The 24302-nt window shown below is 44.1% G+C and overlaps 2 protein-coding genes across 5 annotated transcripts in view; both read left to right on the top strand.

Moving 5' to 3' along the window:
• LOC142587974 (uncharacterized) overlaps positions 1-23593 on the top strand; it is a 52993-nt gene extending 29400 nt beyond the window's left edge. For 2 of the 4 annotated variants that reach the window (XM_075699377.1, XM_075699375.1), the window contains 2 exons: positions 9061-9329; positions 13207-14675. In XM_075699377.1, the coding sequence (XP_075555492.1) occupies positions 9061-9329; positions 13207-13279 (342 nt within the window). In that variant the 3' untranslated portion in view covers positions 13280-14675. Of the gene's footprint in view, positions 1-9060; positions 9330-13206; positions 14676-23343; positions 23411-23488 lie in introns of those variants that run through there. The other 2 variants (XM_075699376.1, XR_012829654.1) reach the window with 2 other exon arrangements.
• On the top strand, positions 14687-17696 carry LOC142587973 (uncharacterized). The gene is made up of 3 exons (XM_075699373.1): positions 14687-15615; positions 16465-16642; positions 16707-17696. The coding sequence occupies exons 1-3, from the start codon at positions 15462-15464 to the stop codon at positions 17155-17157; spliced, it is 783 nt and encodes a 260-aa protein (XP_075555488.1). The 5' UTR covers positions 14687-15461; the 3' UTR covers positions 17158-17696.
• Positions 23594-24302: the final 709 nt, after the last annotated feature.

Below are 24302 nucleotides of genomic sequence, written 5' to 3'. Positions count from 1 at the left end.
CTTGAAACTGGTCACAGTCTCTGGCTATATGACCAATTTTGCCACAAGCAAAGCATCGCACCTTCTTTTGCATACTTGAGGTGCATTGAAGAAAACTTCTCGTCCTTCTTGACAGTGAGTTGATGATGCACCTTCTCATTGGGTTGCTTGCTCGCAGTCCTTAATCTGGCTTTAGTGATCAGGGCCCTTGTTTGACTCTCTTCGTCACGACGCAGCTTTCTCTTTTTCTTCGATCAGCAGCCTTGTCTTCACTGCTTTGGTCGTGAGGGTTTGTTCGTCTTGCTCCAAATTCAGAATGAGCGGTTCGTATGTGTCGGGAAGCCCCATTAGCATCACTAATGCAACCTCTCTGTAAATGCATAGCCTGCATTTGACAACTTCCTATGCAGCACCATTAATCTTCCTAGGTAATCTTGCATCAACTCGCCTCTCTTCATTTTTTGAAAAAATTCTGCATCAGCTGGAGTATTGCATATGCAAGAGTCCAAACTTTGAGTGCATTTCCTGCAGCGTATTCCAGGTTTCGTTTGCAGTTTTGCAAGCCCCGATGTCATCCAGGTAGTTGCCCTCGACGATAAGGAACAGAAAGGTCAGGGCCTTGTTTTCAGTCTGCTTTTCTCTCTCGTTCATTTCTCTATTCGAGAATCCAGGGTTGATCGCTTCCCAGCATGCCTTCTGTACGAGAGCTGCTCTTGCCCTTATCAACCATGTGTGATAGTTATCTGATGACAACTTCGGCACTCTATACTTGTCTAATGCCGACATGATCGCTGATCCTCGAACACAAGAGGGACAATGCACTTCTTTTTCGGAGCTGTTTCTCAATTAGCGTACGTGAAAACTATTTGTCGGTCACTTCTTCCTGAAAAATTTCGCCACTAGTATCCACTGAAAAGATTTTGTCAGTCACTTCTTCCTGACAGTTTTGCCGTACTCATGCCGGACGTGTCTAAGTGCCTTCCGTACACATCCAACATGGAGCCTGCAGCAACGCCGGTGTTGTGTGACGGTCCATCTTTCTCATGAAAAAATATGCACTTCTCACGTTTCTTCACGGGCAGACACCGCTTGTCAGTCACTTCTTCCCGACAGTTTCACGATGCTCACGCCTGTCTAAACTTCTGAAGACATCAGCACGACGTAGTGAAGGCGGCGTAGCTTGACGTTTTCTGCTTCAACGTGGTCGTACTTTTTCATCACTCAACCAAGGCAATCTGTCTTTCTTCCAAAAAGTGGTTGATGCGTCGTCCTGGGCCCATAACCTGTTGGTTTTGTTGAGTACGCAGGGTGGCCAGATCTTTTGGGGTCGCGGATTGAGTGGATTTGGCATGAAGCCAATGAAACGACACACAATTGTCAAGCTTCCGTTTTGTTTAATAGCACAGGGCAAAATAAATGAGAGGGAGAAAACAAGAGTGGCTTTGAAAAAAATTTGGAGGACGCTTAAGCTTTGCCTTTAAGGGCGGAATGCGACAGCGTTCAAAGACCATTTGCTGCTTTTAATGTTTCCCGGCAACTGCAGGTTATGTAACCATAACGTTTATCGGGAAACGCTGGCTGCGAACACTATGCACGAAGGCGAGCTTCCTGGTAGAAACGCGGCCTCTTGCATGGATCGATCTCCTGTTATTGTTTTGCACTTTTTTTATTTCAGTCTGAGAAGAGCTAACATAAAGGGCTTGCACTGTCGATGTTTTTTCCCATTACATTTGTTTGTGGGCTGCCCTTCTCAAAATTCCAAGTAATATCTTGTAAAGAATGAAAGACAAGGTATGAGCAGCTTTGGTGGTAGACAATGGGTTGGGTATGCGTGCTTCGGTATTTGCTTCAATATGAATTGCCTTCGGGGATTTTTCGCTCACGGCCAACGCCGCCGACACCGACTTTTCTGTGATACGAGCTCCATAACGCTTATAATGCCACCATCTCGTGACTGGCCATTACATTACTGACAAAGGTTGCCCGTAACACTTTCTCGTGCCGCCTCGCCCACCTTGACAAGCTCGGTGCTACTATTATAAAGAAAGCCCACCGCGAAGTGGCGGTCGGCCACCGCGGTAGGCGGTAGGCCGCTGTATGTTGCCTGGCACGTCACTCACTGCTAAGGTAAGCGCATTGGCTGAGCCGGCCAAGATGGAGTCGTCCAAGGGTGTGCAGTAAAGCACAACCTTTGTGAGCTTGCGCCTTGTTTGCTGATAACAAGAGACTTTGTTGACTTTGTTTGATGACAAGAGATCTAGAAAGAACACTAGTACTAAAGTTCAGCCTCAAATTCAGAACTACTGTTTTGAGAGTGTCATTGCCTATGCAATGTTGCCCTGAAGCACTTTTTCAAATAAAAAAAAAACATTAGCTAAGAGTTAGTGCAAATACAAATCTTGAGCACCCACTTCCTTCACACATGCTCGTTACATACGAAGGTGAATTATCAGGCATGGAGATGAACATGAAGAGCATTTTCTAATTTATTACGCTGGTACTGTGAAAAAAATTTAAACATAAATATGAGAGACACTCTTTTTCTTTATGCCATTGTTTCACAAAAGAATGACAAACACTGTTGCGAAGTATTGAAAGCTTTCTAACTGTCCATCCACATTCGTTGGCGCTATCAGTATCTCACTGTCGTCTTGTTAGGCATTTATCCACAGTGCACACTTAGGTTTGAGGCAGAACTCGGATCCGCTCTCTACTAAGTTTGCTCACGAAGTTAGTCTGGAAGCTTTTTAAGCACTTGCACCAATATCTTAATAGCAAAATACCTGTCGCTTCACATCTTCACAAACTCGTCAAAGAAAGCTTGCGCTTCTTAGATTTTTCCTTCCTCTGTGACGCTTCTTGCGACGGTTCTTGAAGTGGGTAGAAACTCATCACTGTATACTTTTTGCTTATGTGACTTAAGATAACTAGAAGTCAAAGAAAGTCTAAAGAAGTCAAAGTAAGAAATAGAATAGAGTAGAATACCATAGCACCTGAGCTTTTCTAACAGTGCCAAGGGACAGATGGTGCCAAATGCCTCCTTTATATCAACAAAAATTCCGATAACAATCATTTGATGGGTAAGTGCAGAGTTAATAGTTTGCGATCGAGTCAGGACAGCAGTAGATCGGGAGCTTCGTGGGACAAAACCTTGCTGCTCATGCAAACAATCTTAATTTTGCTAAGGAAACCGTTCAGCTGTTGCACGAATAATTTTTCAAAAATATTGTTTATAATGCTTAAATTGGATCTCGGCCTGTAGCTACTGGGATCATTGAGGTTGCCGCCTTTGTATACAGGATAGGGATTGGAGCTTAATGAATGGGTAAATAAATGGCACTGTGGAGTACTCTAAGTATCTGAATGATCTTTCAGTACCTTAGCTAGTATGCCGTCAATTCCTGTAGCTTTCTTCACCTGTAGCCTACCTACAGCAGACTTCACCTCTTCTTGTGTTATGATCTGAAAACTAGACCTCTTTTTTTCATTCCTTTCGACATCAATGGTGGGCTGTGCAGCACTAAATTGTTGCGTAACATTTTCACCAACAGCAGGAAAGTAATGGTTAAAACCATTAGTAAGGCTAGTTATATTGTCTAGATTTTTTCTTATCACCGAATCCCGTGATTTCGATTACAATCTGCCATATTTGTTTTGTATCGCAACAAGTAATAAGACCACTATAATCTGCCTTATTGGATTTATGCATCTTTCCGATGGACTGATTTCAGTAATACGTAAATAGCTTTAGTCATATGTTTTGTTCCAGCTTATTGTACTAGTTGTTGTAGTAGTAGTAGTAGTCTCTTCTTCAGCAGTGCAAGAATAGCCCGAGTTATCCAAGGACATACGGCATGGTCATATTTATGTCGTGTGCGCGTATAACTGTCCAATTGCATCGGTGATGCTGCGAATAATGTTTTCACATTTTACTTGAACATCGTCAATATACAGTGCTTCCAACAAGGTGCATTTCATGAGGGTACATACTTGCAGATAGTTAACGCGTATGCGATATGTCAGGCTCTAGTTTTGAGCAGGATGCAAGTTAGATCATGGCAAGAAAAGTCGGGCAGTGATCAGCAATGGTGAAATCGTAAACTCCAGCTTTTCCAAAATTTAAGGACTGCAAAAGGAACACATAATGATGACATTGGTCTTTTGATAGATGAATATTAAAATCACCACAGACTATTGGAACAATTGAATTTTTCATTTCAGATATAAAATCAAGGCATGAGTGTTAGGGGTGGTATACACCAAACATGACACCAGAATCAAGGGTTGAAAAAAAGTGTTTCAGAAGGTCGTTGAGTGCTCGAGATGTCCATTAGGCATTGAAAATATAGTGCCTTCCTGATAAAGAGAGCTAGTCCACCGCAACGTGTCGCATGCACTGTGACAGCATTACGTATCCAGGTTTATTAATGTGATTATCTTTCCTTACCTATGTTTCCGTTATTGCAATGATGCTGTACTTAAACGAACATTGTGACAGGTAGATCAGCAGTTGGCCAAATTTTCCTTTATGCTGCGGGGATATTACACTCAAATACTGGTAGATATTCATGTTTGCACCATGCTTTTTTTACCTCTGCATCGCTAATGATTTCACTCAGTTATTGTACTAGGCTCAATCAGCTCGAGTAAAGCAACAGCGGGCCGAACACGACGCCAGAGCCCAAGAGATCGTGGCAGAATTATATTTTAAAAATGTTAAAGAAGCGCTTTGCGCTGCCACGCTGAGGCACAGTTCAGTTGTTACGGTCTTCGCCGTAATTAATTCGGCAGGGAAAGGTATTTTCAGTTTTGCCAGCAGCTTTTGAACAAAATCTTCACAGTTGTTGGTTAACACGTTGTACTTTCCTAAATCCGTCAGTTGTTCCATCGCTGCATTAGCGTCGCCTCTAGTGATTGTGTACTCCCCGACAACTACCTGCAAAGAAAGAACAAGAGAGTGCGTGATTCAACATGGCATTTTTATTTTTAGGAAAATCACACAAGCTACTACAGTCATATAGCATGCAACATGTAGTGAATTAAGATGCCTGGATTATTTCATCCAGTACGAGGTGTAGTTGGGCCGAGTTGACGCGCCATTGTACATTCATTTATTCAAGCCAATTCTTAAACTGTTTAATGAATTTTATTTTAAAAACGCTACTGATGTGCTCTGAGCAGCCATGCTCAGGAATAATTCCGCAGTTGCTGAGGTGTTACTAACTGCGATGAAAAAGGTATCTGCAGCTCTTGCAGCAGCTTCCGAATGAACTCTTGGCAGTTTAGTATTACATTATAGGTTCCGAGGTCGGTAAGTTTTTTTCCATTGTGTCGTCAGCGTGCTTTTTCTGTGTGGGGTACTCACCCACGGGCACCTGCAAAGAAAGAACAAGAGAGTGCTTCATTCGACATGATGTTTGTATCTTTAGGAAAATCTCACAAGCTACTACTGCAGTCATGTAGCATGCAACAAGTAGTGAATTAAGATGCTTGGATTATTTCATCCAATACGAGGTAATGCTTCAGTACCTCCTAAAGACGACCTTGTTCACCTTGATCCTGTAATTTGTCCGAGTTGACGCGCCAGGAATACACAATCTACACTCAATTGTGGATGTTGGTAAAATTTCAAGTACAAATCTAGGGACGTCGTCGGAGTAGCTGGGCAGTAATTATGGCAGCAAGTCCGTCTCCATATCAATAAGCATTGCTATTCCCACCCAACAAGGAAACCCATCCGTCACGTAAAACGAATTGCTACGAAGAAGTTAACATGAGTGTTGGGGGTGGTATATACTACACCAGACATGACACTAGAATCAAGGGTTGAAAGAAAGTGTTTCAGTAGGTCGTCGAGTGCTCGAGATGTCCATTAGGCATTGAAAATATAGCGCCTTCCTGATAAAGAGAGCTAGTCCACCGAAACGTGTCGCATGCACTGTGACAGCATTACGTATCCAGGTTTATTAAATTGGCAGTTGGCCAAATTTTTCTTTATGCTGCGGATATTACACTCAAATACTTTATTATGTTTTCGTTATTGTAATGATGTCGTACTGAAACGAACATTGTGACAGGTAGATCAGCAGTTGGCCAAATTTTTCTTTATGCTACGGATATTACCCTCAAATACTGGTACATTTGCGCGATTCTTTTTTTACCTCTGTATCGCTAATTATTTCAATCAGTTATTGTGCTAGGCTCAGTCAGCTGGAGTAAAGCAACAGCTGGCCGAGGACGACGCCAGAGCCCAAGAGGTTGTGGCAAACTTTTATTTAAAAAAATGGGAAGAAACGCTTTGCGCTGCCACGCTCAGGCCCAACTCTGCGGTCGCGATCTTGGCCGTAATCAATTCGGCCGGAAAGGGTACTTTCAATTTCACCAGGAGCTTCTGCACGAAGTCCTGGCAGTTGTTGGTTAGTAGATTATATTGTCCGAGATCCGTCAGTTCTTCCATGGCATCGCTGACTGCTGTTCTTGAAATTAGGTACTCCCCTACCTCCACCTGCAAAGAAAGAACAAGAGAGTGCGTGATTAAACATGGTGTTTGTATATTTAGGAAAATCACACAAGCTACTACAGTCATATAGCATGCAACATGTAGTGAATTAAGATGCCTGGATTATTTCATCAAAAGCGAGGTTATGCTTCAGTATCTCCTAAAGGCGATGTTGTTCGCCTTGATCCTGTAATTTCGCCGAGTTGACGTGCCATTGTACAGGAATTCACAATCTACACTCAATTGCGAATGTTGGAAAAATTTCAAGTACAAATCTAGGGACGTCGTCTGCTTGGACGGGGATCGCTTGCATGCTGTAATTTTTTGCCAGTCCTATTTGCCCCTGCGACTTTTCTTTAGCCATAGACACCAGCCTGCGATTTTCCAACCTGCACAGATGCCACCCTAAACTTTGGGAAATATGCCGTCGCAGGACTGAAAGCAACAGCGGCATAATAATTAAAAACTAACAAAAAATATTTAGCTGATAAGGCGCAATGCTTAGAAAAATAAATAAATGCGCTTTCTGCAGTGCTCATAAATTGCAAGGAGCTCATAGATGTCATGCAGCTAGAGGTATGACAAACGCGGCTACGAAATTGGAGTGGGAAGATTCAACCGCCTATGTGATGGAACAAGGAAGTCAGGCAAACTATAGAAAAGCGCAATTATGTGTCTAAATAATATGTAGCATTCAAAAAGTTACAATCAAGTGCTAAGCCGCCTTAACCTTATGAGAAGGCAACATCATATAGGAACAAACACTGTTAAAATTACAGGACACTGCAAGACAGGCAAGATGGAGATAGACGGTCTATGTAGATCAGGCCTATTATGTTTTGGAAAAATTTAGCTTACTTTATTTAATAAATCTTAGATTTAAATAATCTTAACTTTGCTATTTAAATTTTATTAAGATCAATTTTTTTGTGAAACATATTATATAATCTATTCCTTAGTGTAGCAGGCTATGACTTCGTGGCAGCATCGGGAATAAAACATAAAATGGGCTAAGCAAAGCATTATAGAATGGATTGTTCATGGAGCTAGCATCCTTGATTGTCAAGTACCCACCCTACAAATTCTTTAGTTCTACAAACACCTCAGATCATTTTTCATTGAGACACATTTGGCAGCTGAAAAACTGCAAGACTGTGGCATGATAAAAGCATTTGAAGAGAAACAAAAATCTATTTAGAAGGCAAGTTTCTGTAATGAGTTTGGGAACTTGCAAATAGACAGGTATGTCGCTATCAAGAGGTTGATGCAAGTGTTTAAAGAAGCTTCCGGAGGACTAACTGCGTGAGCATAACTAGACAGCGGATCCAAGTTCTAAATGTAGGTCTGCCTGCGCATTTTTCGCAAGGAAACAACTTAATTAAAGTGAAGCCTTCTAGGTCTCACTGATTCGTCCATAAGCGTTGTAAACGCACTGCAGGAAAGCTGACTTTCACATCTGCGTAGAACACTAAAGTTTACATTCGAAGTAGGGCACCAGCATCGACTGTCCGGCCGGTCAGTGGCCGATAACAGCGCGAAGCGACGGGCTCGGCAAGACGGGCTCGGCTCGGTATGCGCACAAAGTTCACTGGAAGTGCAAGTTGCTTCTGCTCGGCATGACACCGCCCCTGTCGCGATGAACTGAGCTTCCCTGCTTATCGGAGACAGCAAGCGCACGTGAACACGGCTCGTCTTAGGATCTGGGGGAAAAAAAAAAATCATAGTCCCTTTCTTAAAGAAACATAATCGCACGTCGCGCTTCCCAGACGAACTGTATATATCTGCATTGCATTACGCGCGTCACGCAATGCATTGCCAGCCGTCACCATGGGTAGGCCGCGATATCAGCCCACGGCAGAAGAAGAGGCTGTCGTAAGCAAACGCAAGTGTAGAGCTGTCTGTGAAAGTGTGAGTGTGTGCGTGTGATCAAAGGTTACGTGATCTAAACTAAAGGCTATGCAACTTAACGAAATGTGTCTTCATTCAACTTCAACGTTCGAAACATACAATCCTGAACAGGAAATCAAATCACATGTGCATACCATCGGGTCGCTCAGAATTTTTTGGGTTCGTTGCGTGGTCCTTGGTATAGAATTTGACTTTGATTCAGTTTGCATTAAGGGAAAGCTTGGCGTGCAACAATCTTTCTTTCAGAAAGGAGTTTTGATATTTTTTTTAGAAGTCTTCCTCTGTCATATCTACAAGTTGCCTCGAACGTAGGCGTGCATTCGGGATAAATGGCGAACAAGACGACAGCGAAATACTGATGGCACTGGTAAATGTGGATGGACAGTTACAAAGTTTTTAATACTTCTCAACAGTGTTTGTCGTCCCTTAGTGAAACCATGGCCCGAAGAAAAGTTAGAATGTTTCTCACTTTTATCTTATTTTAAATTTTTTTCACCAGCGCAATGCATTACAAAATGTTCCGCATGTCCGTCTCCACGTCTGATAATGCACCTTTGGATGTAATCAGTTTGTGTACGCAATTTTGTGATCTCATAGACAATGACACCCTCAAAACAGTGGTTTTGTATTTGAGGCTGTACTTTTAATAGTGTTCTTTCTCGATCCGTTTCCAGGAAAGTGGCCGCGACAAATCACAAGAGTCTTTGCCTATTGCACGCCGCTGGAGCACTCCCCGCTGGCCAGCTCCGCCAGCACGATGGTCGCGGCTGCAAGTGCCGTGCCCGGCCATGAATGACCGGGCGTATCGCCGGCTTTCTTTTACGCCGGGAGCCGGGACAGGGTTGACATTTGCAAAGCTGGGCACGACGGCGCCACAGGGAGCCTCGTCGCCTTTAGGAGTTGGCGACGAGGCTCGCAGCTCATGGCTGCGAACACCGAAAAGGTCAGAAATGCTTACATTACGACGACACACACGTTGGGATACATTCTCCCTACTGGAGCACCACTCGAAACTTTGAGAGTTTAAGCATCAAGTTGACTCCCGACAAATGAAGGAAACGAGCAAACAGGCCGCAGTTAAGCTTTGGCATTTGCTTCGAGCGAGCAACCGAGAAAAAGGCGAGCCACATGTAGTCGCGGTCCGGAAAGTATAAGGGGGTCGACAATGTAGGAGGACACGACATTCATACTTCCGTGAAACGCAGATTTCTAAATTCTGTGATTCCAGTAGCCCATAATTATTTGTACAGTCAGGCTGATTTTATTCCATTGCACAACCTCTTGAGTGCATAAATTAAAATGCAGATACAAATGGCGCGACACAGAATTGGCCTATAGCTAGTTGCATTTTCTATGGCTGATTGGCATTTTACTGTGGCCAGTCATAATCTTCAAACCTCTTCTCATTTGTTATGCCGTTATTATGCTGTCAAATCGATTACATGTCAAGCCTTATCCTCAGCTTCATATCCGACAACGGAACTTTTTCCAGTACTGATATGGTGGAAAAACTACAAAAAATTGCTACTAACGTTTCTTTAGCAAACTATAAATATCGCAAAACATTACATCAGAATTACAAACAACCGATTAAGCCAGGTATTCTTAAACCGACACAGGGAGGCCTGTTCCGGCATTAACCCTTTACTGCACCTTGTTGCATATATGCAACATACCGATAAACGGCCATAAAAACAAAATCTAAGTTCAGTTGGTTCTTCCTGTACACGATGTTGCATTTCTGCAACAATAGTTTGAAAAACGCATCTTCGTTTTCTGCCCTCTGTGTTCATTCTGCGCAACTATTGCCGAACAAATATGGTGGACGCTGCTCGCGCCAGCACGTAGCTATACAGGTAAGTTTTTCCAGTTATAAATGCCTTTCTGAACGGAATAACCTGTGGAAAAAAATATTAAGCTGTGTAATACATCCTCGTAATCGTTTAGATGGCAAAAAACATTATTTTCTTGCAATAGTTTGTTTCTCGCGACGGAAAGTTACTACGTTGCGTATTTGCAACAATGTGCTCACTGGGTTTGTTTTTTTGTTCTCGAACTAGAAATGGATCCTAAACGCTATTATTGCCAAGCAATTCCATCAGATAGCGAAGACAGCGAACTTTCCGGGAGTGACGACGACCCCGAGTGCAAGTCTGTTTGGATTTATCGTGTGTGAAATGTGTTGCCTGGTGGAATGCCCGAATTTTTTGATCAGGGTGTGCGCGCACGCGCTCTGCTGTCTCGCATCGTTACGGCTTCACCCTTATGTCTGTGCTCCTGCGTTTTAAATTTTTGGTTATAACACAGACACCGTGCATAGTGGCTCCGCCTTCTTTCACTATACAGAGGCACCTTGTTTTCTATATCTGCATTGCGCTTTGTTTTACCGCTTATTTTATTCCCTGTATATCGCTGTCTGTTTGGGCTGCAGATGTTCAACCTGATCTCGAAAAGCTAAGTGACAGCACAAGCGAGTCGAGTGCATGCTCCAACGAGGACAAACGTACAGCAAATAACACCTGACCACCGCTTTATACAAGCTAAGCAAAGGATCATTTGGAAGAAGGCGAATCTAGTGAGAAATCCGGAGACAGTTCAGTTCTCTGGACAAAGCGAACTCCCAGAGTACATTTCACAACTAGATACACCATTCCAATACTTCCAAGTTTCTCTTCCACGGCTCGCTGATTTCGCTATTTGCAGATCAGAGCAATTTGTATGCGCTCCAGAAAGACGTGAGTCAGCCCCTTTGTACCATTGCAGAAGAGATGGGAGTGTTTATTGGGACGTGCCGCATGTGGACGTCGACCACTCAAATGAGGAACTTCAAGTTTATACTTGAACGAAAAAACCAGTCAAAAACACAAAGGACAAGGGGACAAGAGGAACGTAGGAAACTTGAAGTTATGATGCCGTATGCGCATAAAGTGAGCCACAATATCAAAAAGGTTGCCGCCAAGCAGGGAGTAAATGTTGTGTTTTCTGCCCCTTGTAAGCTTTCGGGTCTGTGCTCGCGCATTTCTCGAGGCAGGGCAAGGAACCACGTTTGCACGACGCAGCATGAAAACCGTTTTACGGCATGTGCTGCAGGGGTTGTCTATAAGTTCCCTCTCACGTGCGAAAGATTTTACATAGGCCAAACCGGTCGATGTATTAATGACCGCCTGCGTGAGCACCACTCCTCCCTGGGATCAGATAACGGTGCAAACTTGCCTTGCCATTGCAATGAGTGTGATTGTTATCCTTTGTTTAGCAATGTGACTATTCTTGGTAGGGGCAAGGGCAAAGAAGAGCGACAAATCTTGGAAGCGTTCTACATCAGTTTATTAGGTGATGACTGCGTTAGTATGACCTCGGTGCGCTTACTTAAAAAGAATTTGAATTTCTAAGTCGGTCACGATAGAAGCGTTTCTTGTCTTTTCATGCTATGTGATTAGCGATGATGCAGTTGCGCATGCTCTGCTGGCCTTGCTGGGACTACACCGATTCTAATAAACCTCAGTTGATAGTCCAGTCATTGTGGTGTGAACCTCTCCTCTTGTCCTTTGTGTTTTTGACTGGTTTTTTTCGTTGAGGTATGTACCAACTGGCCCAGATTTCTACCCTTCTGCAGAACTCAAAGTGCTACTGGAGTGCAGAAACCAGGGTAAGCCAAGTGGCTGACAACTTTCCTGTGGGTCGCTTTGAAAAACTGAAGCATAACACCCACTTCATTGACAATAGTACTCTCGGCCCAAAGGACGCGCCAGGAAGAGATCGGCTTACGAAAGTGTGTCCTCTCATTCATACCATCAATAAACAGTTGTCGCTTGTGCCTCTAGAAGAGCATCTGTCTATTGATGAACAGATGAACAGGTAGAAGCTCCCTCAAGCAGTACTGTCCCAAGAAGCCAAAAAAATGGGATTACAATGTTTTCGTGCTCTCCGGTGTAAGCGGCTTCTACAAATTGGAGGTGTATACCGGACAGAAGAACTCGGGGCAAGGACTTCCAGGAGAGCCTGGCTGTAGAGCGAGTGAAAATGTTGTTGTTTGCTTGAGTAGAATGATTCCGAGAGGCGTACACCACAAAGTGTACTTCGACAACTATTTCAACTGCCCAATTTTGCAGGTGTACCTAGAAAAAGACTCTGTACACTGCATTGGTACTGTGCGGACAAACTGGGTCCCTGCAGTGAGCCTGCCTAGCGAGCAAGAAATGAAAAAAAAAAAAGAACAGGACATTTTGAAGAGAGGGTTGCGGTTGTGGATGGAATTGAACTTTCATCCACACGGTAGCAAGATACCCGAGCAGTGACTTTGCTCTCTTCCTTTGTTGGAACACAGCCTGCTACAAGTGCATCAAGGTATAATCATCAAAAAAAAAAAGACCAGAGTGAGATACCATGCCCTGCAGTGATCACCATCTACAATAAGCACATGGGAGGCGTCGACCTTTTGAACTCCCTCATCTCCATTTACTGTCCCTACTTGAGGTCGAAATCATATTATTTTCGTGTTTTTCTGCACATTCTTGACTTGACAGCTGTAAATGCTTGGTTGCTTTACAAGAGGAACGTCATGAAAAAACGCGATCAGCACACCGAAAGGCTACTTCCGTTGGCTGAGTTCAGGATGGACCTAGCTGCATCACTCTGCAAGGCTGGGAAGACTGCGCTGAAAAAGCAAGGAAGGCCTAGCAATGAGTCAACAGAACAAGCCTCTGATGAGAAGAAAAAAAAAGGACCATCAACTCCAACTCAGGATGTCAGGCTAGATCATGTATTATTTCTCATCTGAGAAGCTTTGTCTCGATGCTCATTATTTTCATTGCTTTCCTCAGGTTGGTCACTGGGTTCTTTGGAGCAAGAAGCGGCAGCGCTGCAAGCTTCCTGGCTGCACAGGAATCTGCATGAGCTTACTGCGTTAAGTGTGGAGCGCATCTCTGTTCCACAAACAAGAGCAATTGCTTTTTTTTTGTGTACCACACTACAAAATGAGTCCACCGTTTCTCATTACTTACTGATTACTGCTCAAGGTATAGAACCAACCTTTTCAAGCAAGCAAGTGAAATAGCTTTCTATTGTACGATGTGTTCCCCCTTGCTGATTGTCATGTAAATAAATGTTACAGTATGAAACACAATAAGCCGGGCTTTCCTCAACTTTTTCTTTTTGTGCACGTTGTTGCAAATATGCAACGTACACTTTTTCTGCCAATACAAACTGTAAAAGTCCACTGAAGATATTTTTTCCTTACTACAGCTATTGTTATGGTTCCCTGCAACGACGTAAATAATTTTATGGCAAAAGAAAAAAAATTATGCAGTAAAGGGTTAAAGGTTTCATGCGAAAGCTTTTGAGTATGCTACTAAGCAAATTGCAGTAGACGCAAGACAATGCTTTTGTTAACACTTTAGTCATACTTTACTCACTGCCTTGCAACGGCGAACATACAATATCGCTGCAAAGGTCGGTCAAGCTTTCGTAGCGATCGTCCGTGACTTGGTGGCACCACCACTGCCACCACTATCAAAACGTGCATTCCTTGCCCCCGTCGCAGAGCTTCAGCTTCCCAGCTTTCGGCTCGGGAATCTGCGAGTTTGCCTTATGCATGTAGAGGCCCGTTTTCAGCTCCGGTGCATCACTTGATAGACGGCAAAGTACTTGCACGTCGTAGCCGCGCTACTCTCCGACATTGTCGATGCCATAGACGGCTTGCTAGCGGGTATGCCACCACATACAATGACCAGAAACACACGGTCGTGCAGCGCTTCGAGCCATGGCGCCCTCCGCAAGCCTGGTCGCTCGCGTTGAGAGTGTCTCGTGCGGCACTCTGCTTTCCTTCTCACCCTTTCCCCCACTCTCATCCACCGATTTCCTCCTCAATAAGAAAACTAAATTATGGTTGTTTCAGGTGCTAAAACTGCGATATGATCGTGAGGCACGCCGTACTGGGGGGACTGCAGAAATTTGGACCACTTGGGTTTTTTTAACGTACACCTAAATGTAAGTACACAGGTGTCTTCAATTTCGTCCCCACCAAAACGCCGCTGCCATGGCCGGGATTCGATCCCGCGACCTCGTGCTTAGCAGCCCAATACCATAGCTACTAATCGACCACGGCTGGCTTTTCTCATGCTTCCGGTGCACCCATCTCAGTTTTAGTGCGCGCGCTCTCTTTGCTCTTGGGCATCTTTCATCTCCCGCTGTGCCCTTTCATCCTTCGCTCGCTTTACGAGGTGCCATGACGCTCTACGCAGTAAGGGGCGCCTAAAGCTGCGCTCAGAAAGAGCGTACAAGGCCATTCGCGAGATCAACTTATATGGAGTGCATTCGTGCAGGCATGAAAGTGCCGCTTGTTTCCATATGTAGTTTTCTAGTTCCATTTATGAAGCTAAATTGTCCGCACATGCTTTCTTTTTCTCCCTCTTTTTTTTCCCCCCTGTGGTGACTTAATATGAGTCTGAACAGACCAGATGAAGCAGCACTCCAAACTTTTCGTTTTGAGTGCATGTTGGTGTCTTTCTTTACAATTTCGAGCCAGCGTGTTCATAGTTTTGTTTGGTCTTGTTTCTTTGGTTAAATGGTCACGCACCCTGAACTGTACAAAGGCCGCCGTCTTTCTACTCGAATGCCTTGTGGCGAAAAGCGAATCGAGCTTCTTTGAAAGTTCTCCATAGGCCTCTGGCATCCGAGTGGCCGAGAAGGTGCCCGAATGCTCTGCGACATTCAGAAACAAGAGCCGTTGGCAGAGCTGCATGTGCTTCAATTCCAAATCGCAGAAATGCGAACCAAACCATTCCTTTGGTTCCATATGGCTAATTCTGTGTGCATTGGCTTAGCAAGACATTTAAACTGTCGCCTATAGGCTGTTTCACATGGCGCGATTTTCAGTCAGCGACACAGCGAATTCCGTCGCTCAGCGACCGCCGCGACGTCGTGGGCCCTCCGCGACGAGATTCCAACAAGTTGGTCGCGCCGTCGCTCAGTCGCAGCGATCGGCGCGATGTGGGAGGGGCAACGTGTGACGTAAGAGCAAGCGCCGTCGAAATAGGCGCTTTCCTGTTTTACCGCGAGTTGGAAGCTCAGCTGAGCTATGTCGCGCGCCAGCTTCAACGATGTGTTAATTGATGAAGTGGCCATGCGTCCGCTTTTGTGGAACGCCGCGCTTAACGACTACAAGAAGATCTCGAACAGGTCTGCGCTGTGGGATGAAGTGCTGGAGGCAATGAGGACCATCGACCCGAACGGTATGTGTTCGGCCTCTTTATTTGTTCCTATGTAAATAAATCGACTCTTATCCAATACACGAAAACGTAGAAATCGGTTTTCTCAGCAACCATTGCACCGAATTTGATGAGGTCTGTTGCATTTAAAGGAAGAGTTCAAATGTAGTGACTCTGGTAAGTGGAGTGTTTAATTAGGATGTCAGTTTTCTTGCATTTTTATAGCAAAATCTTGGAAAACTAAACTATAACTTTACAACTGGGCATTGAAAAACGTTATCATAATTCTATAAGCTGCACTTAATAATACATATAAAAGGGAAAGCATTTACATATGATCCACCTCTCTGAAATATACCACTAATTTGTAGGATTTTGTAAAATGCCTGAAGATATATTAACAAATTCACGCAGGCTGTATATTATATAAAATTTGTCCGCTATTTATATGCCCAGCGTGACTAGCTCTTCTAGATGATCTTCGCTCGCCGATGATTATGATTTCCATACTTTGGCACATACCCACGGCAAGGAATCGTGCAAGAAGCAACGAAGAAAACAAACCAACATAACATTTCCCTCTGCTCAGCATACCAAGTTTAGACAATTACACTATTTCAATTATGTGTGAAGAAACGCAGAATGCAAGGTGCCGATGCGTCGAGGTTTCTTTTAAAATTTCCCAGCTAATTTTCGGACCACTCACTGAAGGACACGACCCCGTTCCAGGAACATTGAAATGGGATCACGAATCAGCTGATGGCATCGTATTTAGAGATTGCGCTGCTTATTAGGCGACACACTTATAAAGAGATAAAATTTCTACATGTAACGTCTGCTTTTACGTTTTGTTAATTGCTTCAATTTTTTCAGTGACCATGGATGAAATACAGAGCAGATGGAAAAACCTAAAGGACACATTTCGGCGAAAACTGAAAGATGTTAAAGATGAGCAAAGGAGTGGCTCAGCTGCTACAAAGAAAACAAAATCCAACAACTGGCCATACATGGAAAGGCTGCGCTTCATGTCGGATTTGTTTGAACCACGCCGGTAAGAGCAACTGCATGTATGAAGGTACGAGTGCACATTATTAAGCTGCACGTATATTACACAGGAGCCACAGCAACATTTCCCCAGATGAACAGAATTGTGCGTATGACAGCACCGCAGCAGAGGAAACACTTGTTATCCTTGAAGATCATTGTGAGAACGAGGAGATTTTTGAAGAAATGTTTCCGTCGCCTGGCTGCTCCCCTAAAGCAACCTCGTGCACAAGCAAAGAATCATCCGTGGCCTTGCCTGAAGGGACAGAGAGACGGGCACGAAAGAGACAGAAAACAATGAAAGAAATCGAGGAAATAGATTTGAGAATTGAAGCCATAAGGGGTGCCCTCGCAGCAAGCCAGGCAATGGACGACGTTACCCATTTTGTGTTGTCCCTTGTTCCGTCAATGAAAGAAACTCCTAAGCACATGCAGCAGCACCTGCGGTTAGAACTTCAAAATATTGTTGCATCCTACAGCACGGGAAAGTATCCAAATCTTCTTGTTAAAAATGACGATTAGTACAGTTACACTCATCTGAAATGCAGAAAAGGCAAGAGTGCAATAAAAGATTTAGTACAACAGATAAATGCAACATAGAAATTGTGAAATTGTTCAGTAACTGTGAAGTCTCTTTTTAATTCTTTCTCACTGTGTACCACATTGTTCTGACGCTTCTTTTTCTAGATTGGCACCCTAGCTGTTTCATGTATATTGCTCATTTTTTGTGTAATTGTTGTGGCTCTGTATTGGAATGCATACATGTTTCTTTGTATGCTTGTCATTTGTCTGTAGTTTAATATACATTCGTACATACTCGTACTCTATTTCTTCACTTGTTTTTTCTTCCTTTTTGTTTACTTCCGCTCAAGTTGTTCTCTTATATTTGTTATGCTTTTTGACCGGTATGTTAATGTCATGATATTGCTTTAATTTGCTGCCATATAGTAATTCCTCTCACCCCCTAACCTTGACCAGACGTCCCAATAGAGCCTTTGACTATGGGACCTCCTTTTGTATTTCACATCGGTCAAAACTTGTAACCACACTGAATCAATAAAAAAATAAAAAAATACACTTTGTCGGTTTGCAGTTCAGTGACATTACAACAAAGCAAAGCAATTGAACCTTATAAAAAAGAAATGGTTTCCATTTTGCCTGTTAGCTGAGCATATCACAAAGGGAAGCTGGGGGGGGGGGGGGAGTGCTGTAGTAAGTAGCAAATCCAGTGGTCAGGCCGTAACATGTAAAGATATACAATGTAATAAAAAATTATTGAACGAAAAAGTTCAACACGGAAGTTGAATAAAACATACAACTGGTGTGCATTGTTCAGCATTTAATTCGACAGCAAAGTGGGACATAATATGAGACACTATTCCTTCAAACAGGAGGAGTACACCAAGTACCAAATTCACCTTTCGTGCTCGCATTTCAATAGCCAACCACATAAATGCCTGTTCTTATTTACATTACTTCTGAGAAGTGTCACTGTGTCATACATCAAACAAGAATCGGCTAGCATACAGCACACCCAGCAAAGTCCTGGTGGGTACTTCTTTTGTATCTCATGGCCGCAGACCAGCAGATGCCCGTTGCCAAGGCACAGAACCCTCCTTACTCACAAAGTATGAGCAGAAAAGGTCTCTTGTTTCCGCTGCTGTTCTTGCATAATTGTGCCCAGTTGGAGGTCGGAGACTGAATATGGCTGAGGCGCCAATGTCCTGGGTGGTGCGCCACTGACCACTGGTTATGTTGCCATATGCATCTTCCGTGTCAACATAGTTCGCCGTCATGTAGATCACGTCATCACGCAAGAAGTTGTGTAGGACACAACATGCCATGACAACGTAGTCTGCATTTTGCGGCCGCAGATTGATGGCACGCCGAAAAATCCTGAATCGGGAGACCATCACTCCAAAAGCATTTTCAACACACCTCCTGCAAATTTAAGTAAAAAAGTATTCAACATAAGCAAGGGTAAATTTTGTGCTTTTGGTTACCTGGCTCTGCTTAGGCGGTAATTAAAGATGCGCTTGTTTTCATCCTGGCATCTCCCAGAATATGGCCGCAGAAAATCCGGACGAAGTTGAAACGCTTCATCTCCGACGAAAACGTGAGGAGCTGCGATGTTTGTGCCAGGCAGCTGCTTCGGAGGTGGGAGGCCGAGCAAGCCCTCTTCCAGTGATTTTCCAAAGCGAGAAGCAGACAATGTGCCACCATCGCTTTGACGTCCATACGCCCCAACATCAACGCATATGAATTTCAGATTGCTGTCAACAGCGGCCATGAGGACGATGGAGTATGTGCCCTGTAATAAAATAAGACTATAAGCGCATGTTATGAAAATATGACCTACTGCGTTAATTACCTTGTAGTTGTAATACAAGCTGCCTGAATTAGGAGGAGCTTGTATCTGAACGTGCTTGCCGTCGACAGCACCAACACAGTGAGGGAAATTCCATTTTTCCTCGAATCCTTGGGCTACCTCTTGCCAGGCTTCAGTTGTCGGCACCTTAGCAATGAAAAAAAGTCACTCTTAGCGTGTGAAAAAACATTTGTTCGATAGAAGCATACCCGAAGCAAGCTAGCTCATGCACACAGGTACTCAGAAAACAAGCTGAAGGAGTTGGAGTTTGTAGCCACACTGTAAGTGCTGGTAATAAACAGCATCCATGTGTAGTGGCTAAATGTGTACCTTTAGGTATAAAGGTTGCAGTGTTCTCCACAGCAGCCTGCATACGTGGTGCACAATGGTCGCCACCGTTGAGATGCCAACCCTGAAGCTAATAGCAACATCTTGCATGTACATGCCAGATGCGAGGTACCTGAAGAACAAGGTGTTAAGATTGATAACACAGAACTCGGTTTAAAGGGAAAAATTAAAGAAAGCTTATGTTCTGTTTAACACTACAAAGGAAAACATCGCAGCGTGATGTTTGCTCTGCAACACAACGTCTACTCTGCCTGGTCTTCTTTATATTTTTATTTAATTCATTGCATACACACAATATCGTTTGGACCCATAGCCTTGGCGGCCAGTCCAATAACAAAATAGACATTAGACATAAAAAGAACAGCGTACTTATTATACGAGACAACTTAAACACATGTTATGAAAGCATTTTTACATGAAAATATAGAATAAACAAAAGACTGTCATGACATCAGGGGATACAAATAGAAACAACCTGTAAGCATTCATGAAATAAGTTTTTTAAGCATTGCAGAATATTTTGGCTGGGCTTTACACTGAGTGGCAGTGCATGACATATTAGAGCACCGTTGAACTCCACGAGTCTCCGTCCATATAAATTGTGACATGGTGATCAGCTATTGTTACTAACTGCCCTCGTGTTTCGTGCCGGAAAATTAAATATTGTGATAGGTAGCGGATTATTATAACGCATTATTGCATTAACTACCTGAACAACTTTTACTTTATACGCCTAACTGAACGGCAGAACACAAAGGAATTGAAACAGAGGTTTACTTGGATGAGCATCTTTAGGAAAGGTAACTATTCGTAGTGCTCGTTTTTGAAGACTGACGACAGGTTCTACATCGGTTCTGTACCTGACTGTATAATACATAAGTAAAGTATCCTTAAACTTGTTGGTCAAAACATTGACAGGCTTTTAACAATACTTGAAACCATACGCCAATTTGGAACATACCTTACCAATTTTATATTTCCAATGTATATCTGGCTCAAAGGGCCTGTCCCTCTCTCTCACACACACATGCACACGCACACGTGCGCGATCCGTCCCCTCTATCGTCGAAACTACACCCCAGCTGCAAGATGTAAACACAACAGGAGCGGCGCCCTGCCCTTCCAAATCCCCGAGGGCAAAGGTTGCCTCCGTCGAGGTGATGCCGTCTCCAATCTCCACCCGGCCAGGGAAGGATCCATTTCGCATTTCTAGGCATCGCCGATGCTCTAGGCAAGGCTTCTTGAGTGCGCACGTGCGGTCAAAGTAAATACAAGAACACATGAACGACGCCCTGCCCTTCGCAATCACCGAGGGCAAAGGCTGCCTCCGTCGAGGTGATGCCGTCTCCAGTCTCCATTCCGGCCAGACAAGGATCCATTTCGCTTTCTATAAGCACCGCCGATGTTCTAGGAAAGGCTTCTTGAGTGCGCGCGTGCGGTTAAATAAATATAAGAACACAAAAATGCAAGATTTGAGCAACATCTCGTGTTCTGCATTGTTGTTCTATTTTGACCAGACAAGAATGGTGTATGTAAAGTTAACTGCATGCAGAAATGGCATAGCATGTCCTTTGCCTATAAATGCAACACTGTGAGAAATCTATAAGCGTAAAATTTTATTTTATGCAGCTTTTCAAGCCGTATTCCCGAAATGAAACAATATTTAGACAGATATACCAGAATCAGCTTTCAGTGTTCTTTCCTGAAGATCACTATAGTATTAGTTACAGCGTCGAAACGGTTAAAAAATAGTAAAGTGAGATAACTACCTCGCAAGTGGTGCCAGGCACTGACTGAGACTAATGCTGCTTAGGTATAGCATGCTTACCTGAGTGCAATAGCGAGCCGTGCACGTGACGGCAGTGGTTCGCGCACGACGTGAAGCCTTGTCAAACCTGCTTCGACAAGTGAGTGCAGGGCTTCAAAGGTCTCCGGTGACATTCTGTAATACTTTTTGAAGTATTCCTTGTCTCCAGACATCAGCAAGGGCAGCTGCACAACACAAACGATTTATCCTTTTGCATGTTTATCTATAGGAGCCCCGGAGCAAAAACTTCCTGTACAAGTTCGAACTCACCGTTGTGTAGAATTCCGATTCCTGTTTCCGGTTCTCCCAAATAGGGCGTACCCACCAGCGCCGGTGCCTTAGGAGCTTCATGAACAATTTCTTTTTCTCCAGCTCACACAGTTCATTTAAAAGAAGAAGCTTCACGGTATCCAGGGCGGGAGCAGACGAATTTAACATTTGGCACGTATCTACTCGGTCGTCACCGTCGTCAACTTCACCGCTACAAGTTTTGCCAGGTGCTTGCACACTCAATAGTAGCTTCTTTTTTTGAAGAAGCAAATACTCCTCCAAGAGAAGAGCTGTGGCTTCCATAGTACCGCAACAACGAAACCAGAGTGCAGAAAACGAAACCACTCCACCGACGCCGCACTAGCCGCACGCTCACACTTGCGGTGCGTACAGCGTTTCACTCGCCGCAGCTGCAGACTAATAAGCGAACGCATATTCTCAACGCTTTTAACATTGGAAAATAGTGTGCTTATTCTATTTCGAAATGATAATAAGAAAATTCTAATATTTGACTACTTTCCATGTTGTTTTTATTTAACGATGCAGGCAGGGTTATTTTGTGAGCAGATGGAAACATTGGGCGTCGCTGCGACGGAAATCGCGCTGTCGCAGTCGCATGTGAAAGCTGTCAGCGAAAATTGCTCTGCGACGTGCGCGGCAGAGCGATTCTTTTCGCTCCAATCGCGCCATGTGAAACAGCCTTATAAGTAGCTAAAGGGAAATAAATGGGAAAAGTTGTATTAGCAGTTCGACACAGTATATTTTTATTTTCTAGAAGGTTTACAAGCACGAAAACGGAGCAAATTCACCGATGAAACCCGCAGTTCAAGCGCTAGGAGGAAAGTGGAGGAAGAAAGTATGGCGGAAGGGCGAGGAGGAAAGGGGAGTGCCACGGGAGGCATGCTCCCCGCACTGAGCTACTTCGCCTGTGCCACCTCGGCTAGAGCATGCGCTAGGATAGGATAACTTTAAGAAAGTGCCGGCAACCGACGGTTTAACGCGTCGTGATGCTGGCCAAGCGTCGACCCGGGGTTATACCCTGCTCTGCACTACCCCAGTTGGGCCCGTTTGTAGTGGCTCATGAGGCTTGTGCTTTTCGAGCGCACCCCGGGCCTGCTGGACGGCCCATAGTTGTGTGTCCTTGTCTGCAGACTGCAGTGCACCGTGAAGTTCGGGCGGGTAAGTCCTGGCGGTAGCTGCCGCCGGGAACCTGGCACAGTCCCACATGATGTGCCATTGGTCCGCCCGACCCGTAGCACAAACACCGCACAGCCCACTCGGATAGAGCTCTGGGTGAAGCACTAGAGAATGCTGCCGCTGCTGCTAAACAAGCGGCACAAGCAGAAGCTCAGCGTCCACCGCGGAGAGAGTGCCCTGCCGTTCTGACCAAATTCTATACCTCAATATAACGTGAAATCAAAAACCTAATCAGCTGCGCATAAATTTCGAATTAGGGAACATGATAATCCTAGGTGAATTTTTTATACATCAACTTCTTCATAGCAATTCGTCTTACGTGACGGATGGGTTTCCTTGTTGGGTGGGAATAGCAATGCTTATTGATATGGAGACAGACTTGCTGCCATAATTACAGCCCAGCTACTCCGACGACGTCCCTAGACTTGTACTTGAAATTTTGCCAACATTCGCAATCGAGTGTAGATTGTGCATTCCTGTACAATGGCGCATCAACTCGGCGAAATTACAGGATCAAGGCGAACAAGGTCGCCTCTAGGAGCATTACCTCGCCTCTAAAAGCGAGGTAATGCTTCACATTACCTCGCTTTTGATGAAATAATCCAGGCATCTTAATTCACTACATGTTGCATGCTATATGACTGTATTAGCTTGTGTGATTTTCCTAAAAATACAAACGCAATGTTGAATCGCGCACTCTCTTGTTCTTCCTTTGCAGGTGGAGGTAGGGGACTACGTAATTTCGAGAACAACAGTCAGCGATGCCATGGAAGAACTCGCGGGTCTTGGAAAATATAATATATTAACCAACAACTGCCAGGACTTCGTGCAGAAGCTCCTGGCGAAATAAAGTTCCATTTCCGGCCGAATTGATTACGGCCAAGATCGCGACCGTGGAGTTGCCACGCTCAGGCCTTTTTTCAAATAAAAGTCTGCCATGACCTCTTGGGCTCTGGCGTCGTCCTCGGTCCGCTGTTGCTTTACTCGAGCTGACTGAGCCTAGTACAATAACTGAGTGAAATCATTAGCAATGCAGAGGTAAAAAAGCATGGCGCAAATGTACCAGTATTTGAGTGTAATATCCGCAGCATAAAGAAAAATTTGGCCAACTGCTGATCTACCTGTCACGTTCGTTTAAGTACGGCATCATTATAATAACGAAAACATAATAAAGTATTTGAGTATAATATCCGCAGCATAAAGAAAAATTTGGCCAACTGCTGATCCAATAAACCTGGATACGTAATGCTGTCACAGTGCATGCGACCCGTTGCGGTGGAGTAGCTCTGTTTATCAGGAAGGCGCGATATTTTCAATGCCTAATGGGCATCTCGAGCACTCGACGACCTGCTGAAACGCCTTTTTCAACCCTTGTTTCTGGTGTCGTGTTTGGTGTAGTATACCACCCCCAACACTCTTGCGTTGATGATCTTATATCCATCATCGAAATCACAATGGTTACTTGTGTAGCCTCACATTCTCAAATAATGATTTGTGGTGATTTTAACACATGTGTCCCTTTTGCAGTCTTTCAATCCTAGGAATATTGTATCCGAACACAAACATTTCTTGGAATCTTCTGTGACACTTATTGATCACATACTGTGCAGTCTCGATACAAATGTGGAAGCTGGAGCCTACGATATTGCAATTTCTGATCACTGCCTGGCTTTTCTT

Source organism: Dermacentor variabilis, chromosome 7 (genome assembly GCF_050947875.1).
Source record: "Dermacentor variabilis isolate Ectoservices chromosome 7, ASM5094787v1, whole genome shotgun sequence".
In the NCBI taxonomy this organism is placed as follows: Eukaryota; Metazoa; Arthropoda; class Arachnida; order Ixodida; family Ixodidae; genus Dermacentor; species Dermacentor variabilis.
This window is presented reverse-complemented; position numbering and strand designations above follow the sequence as displayed.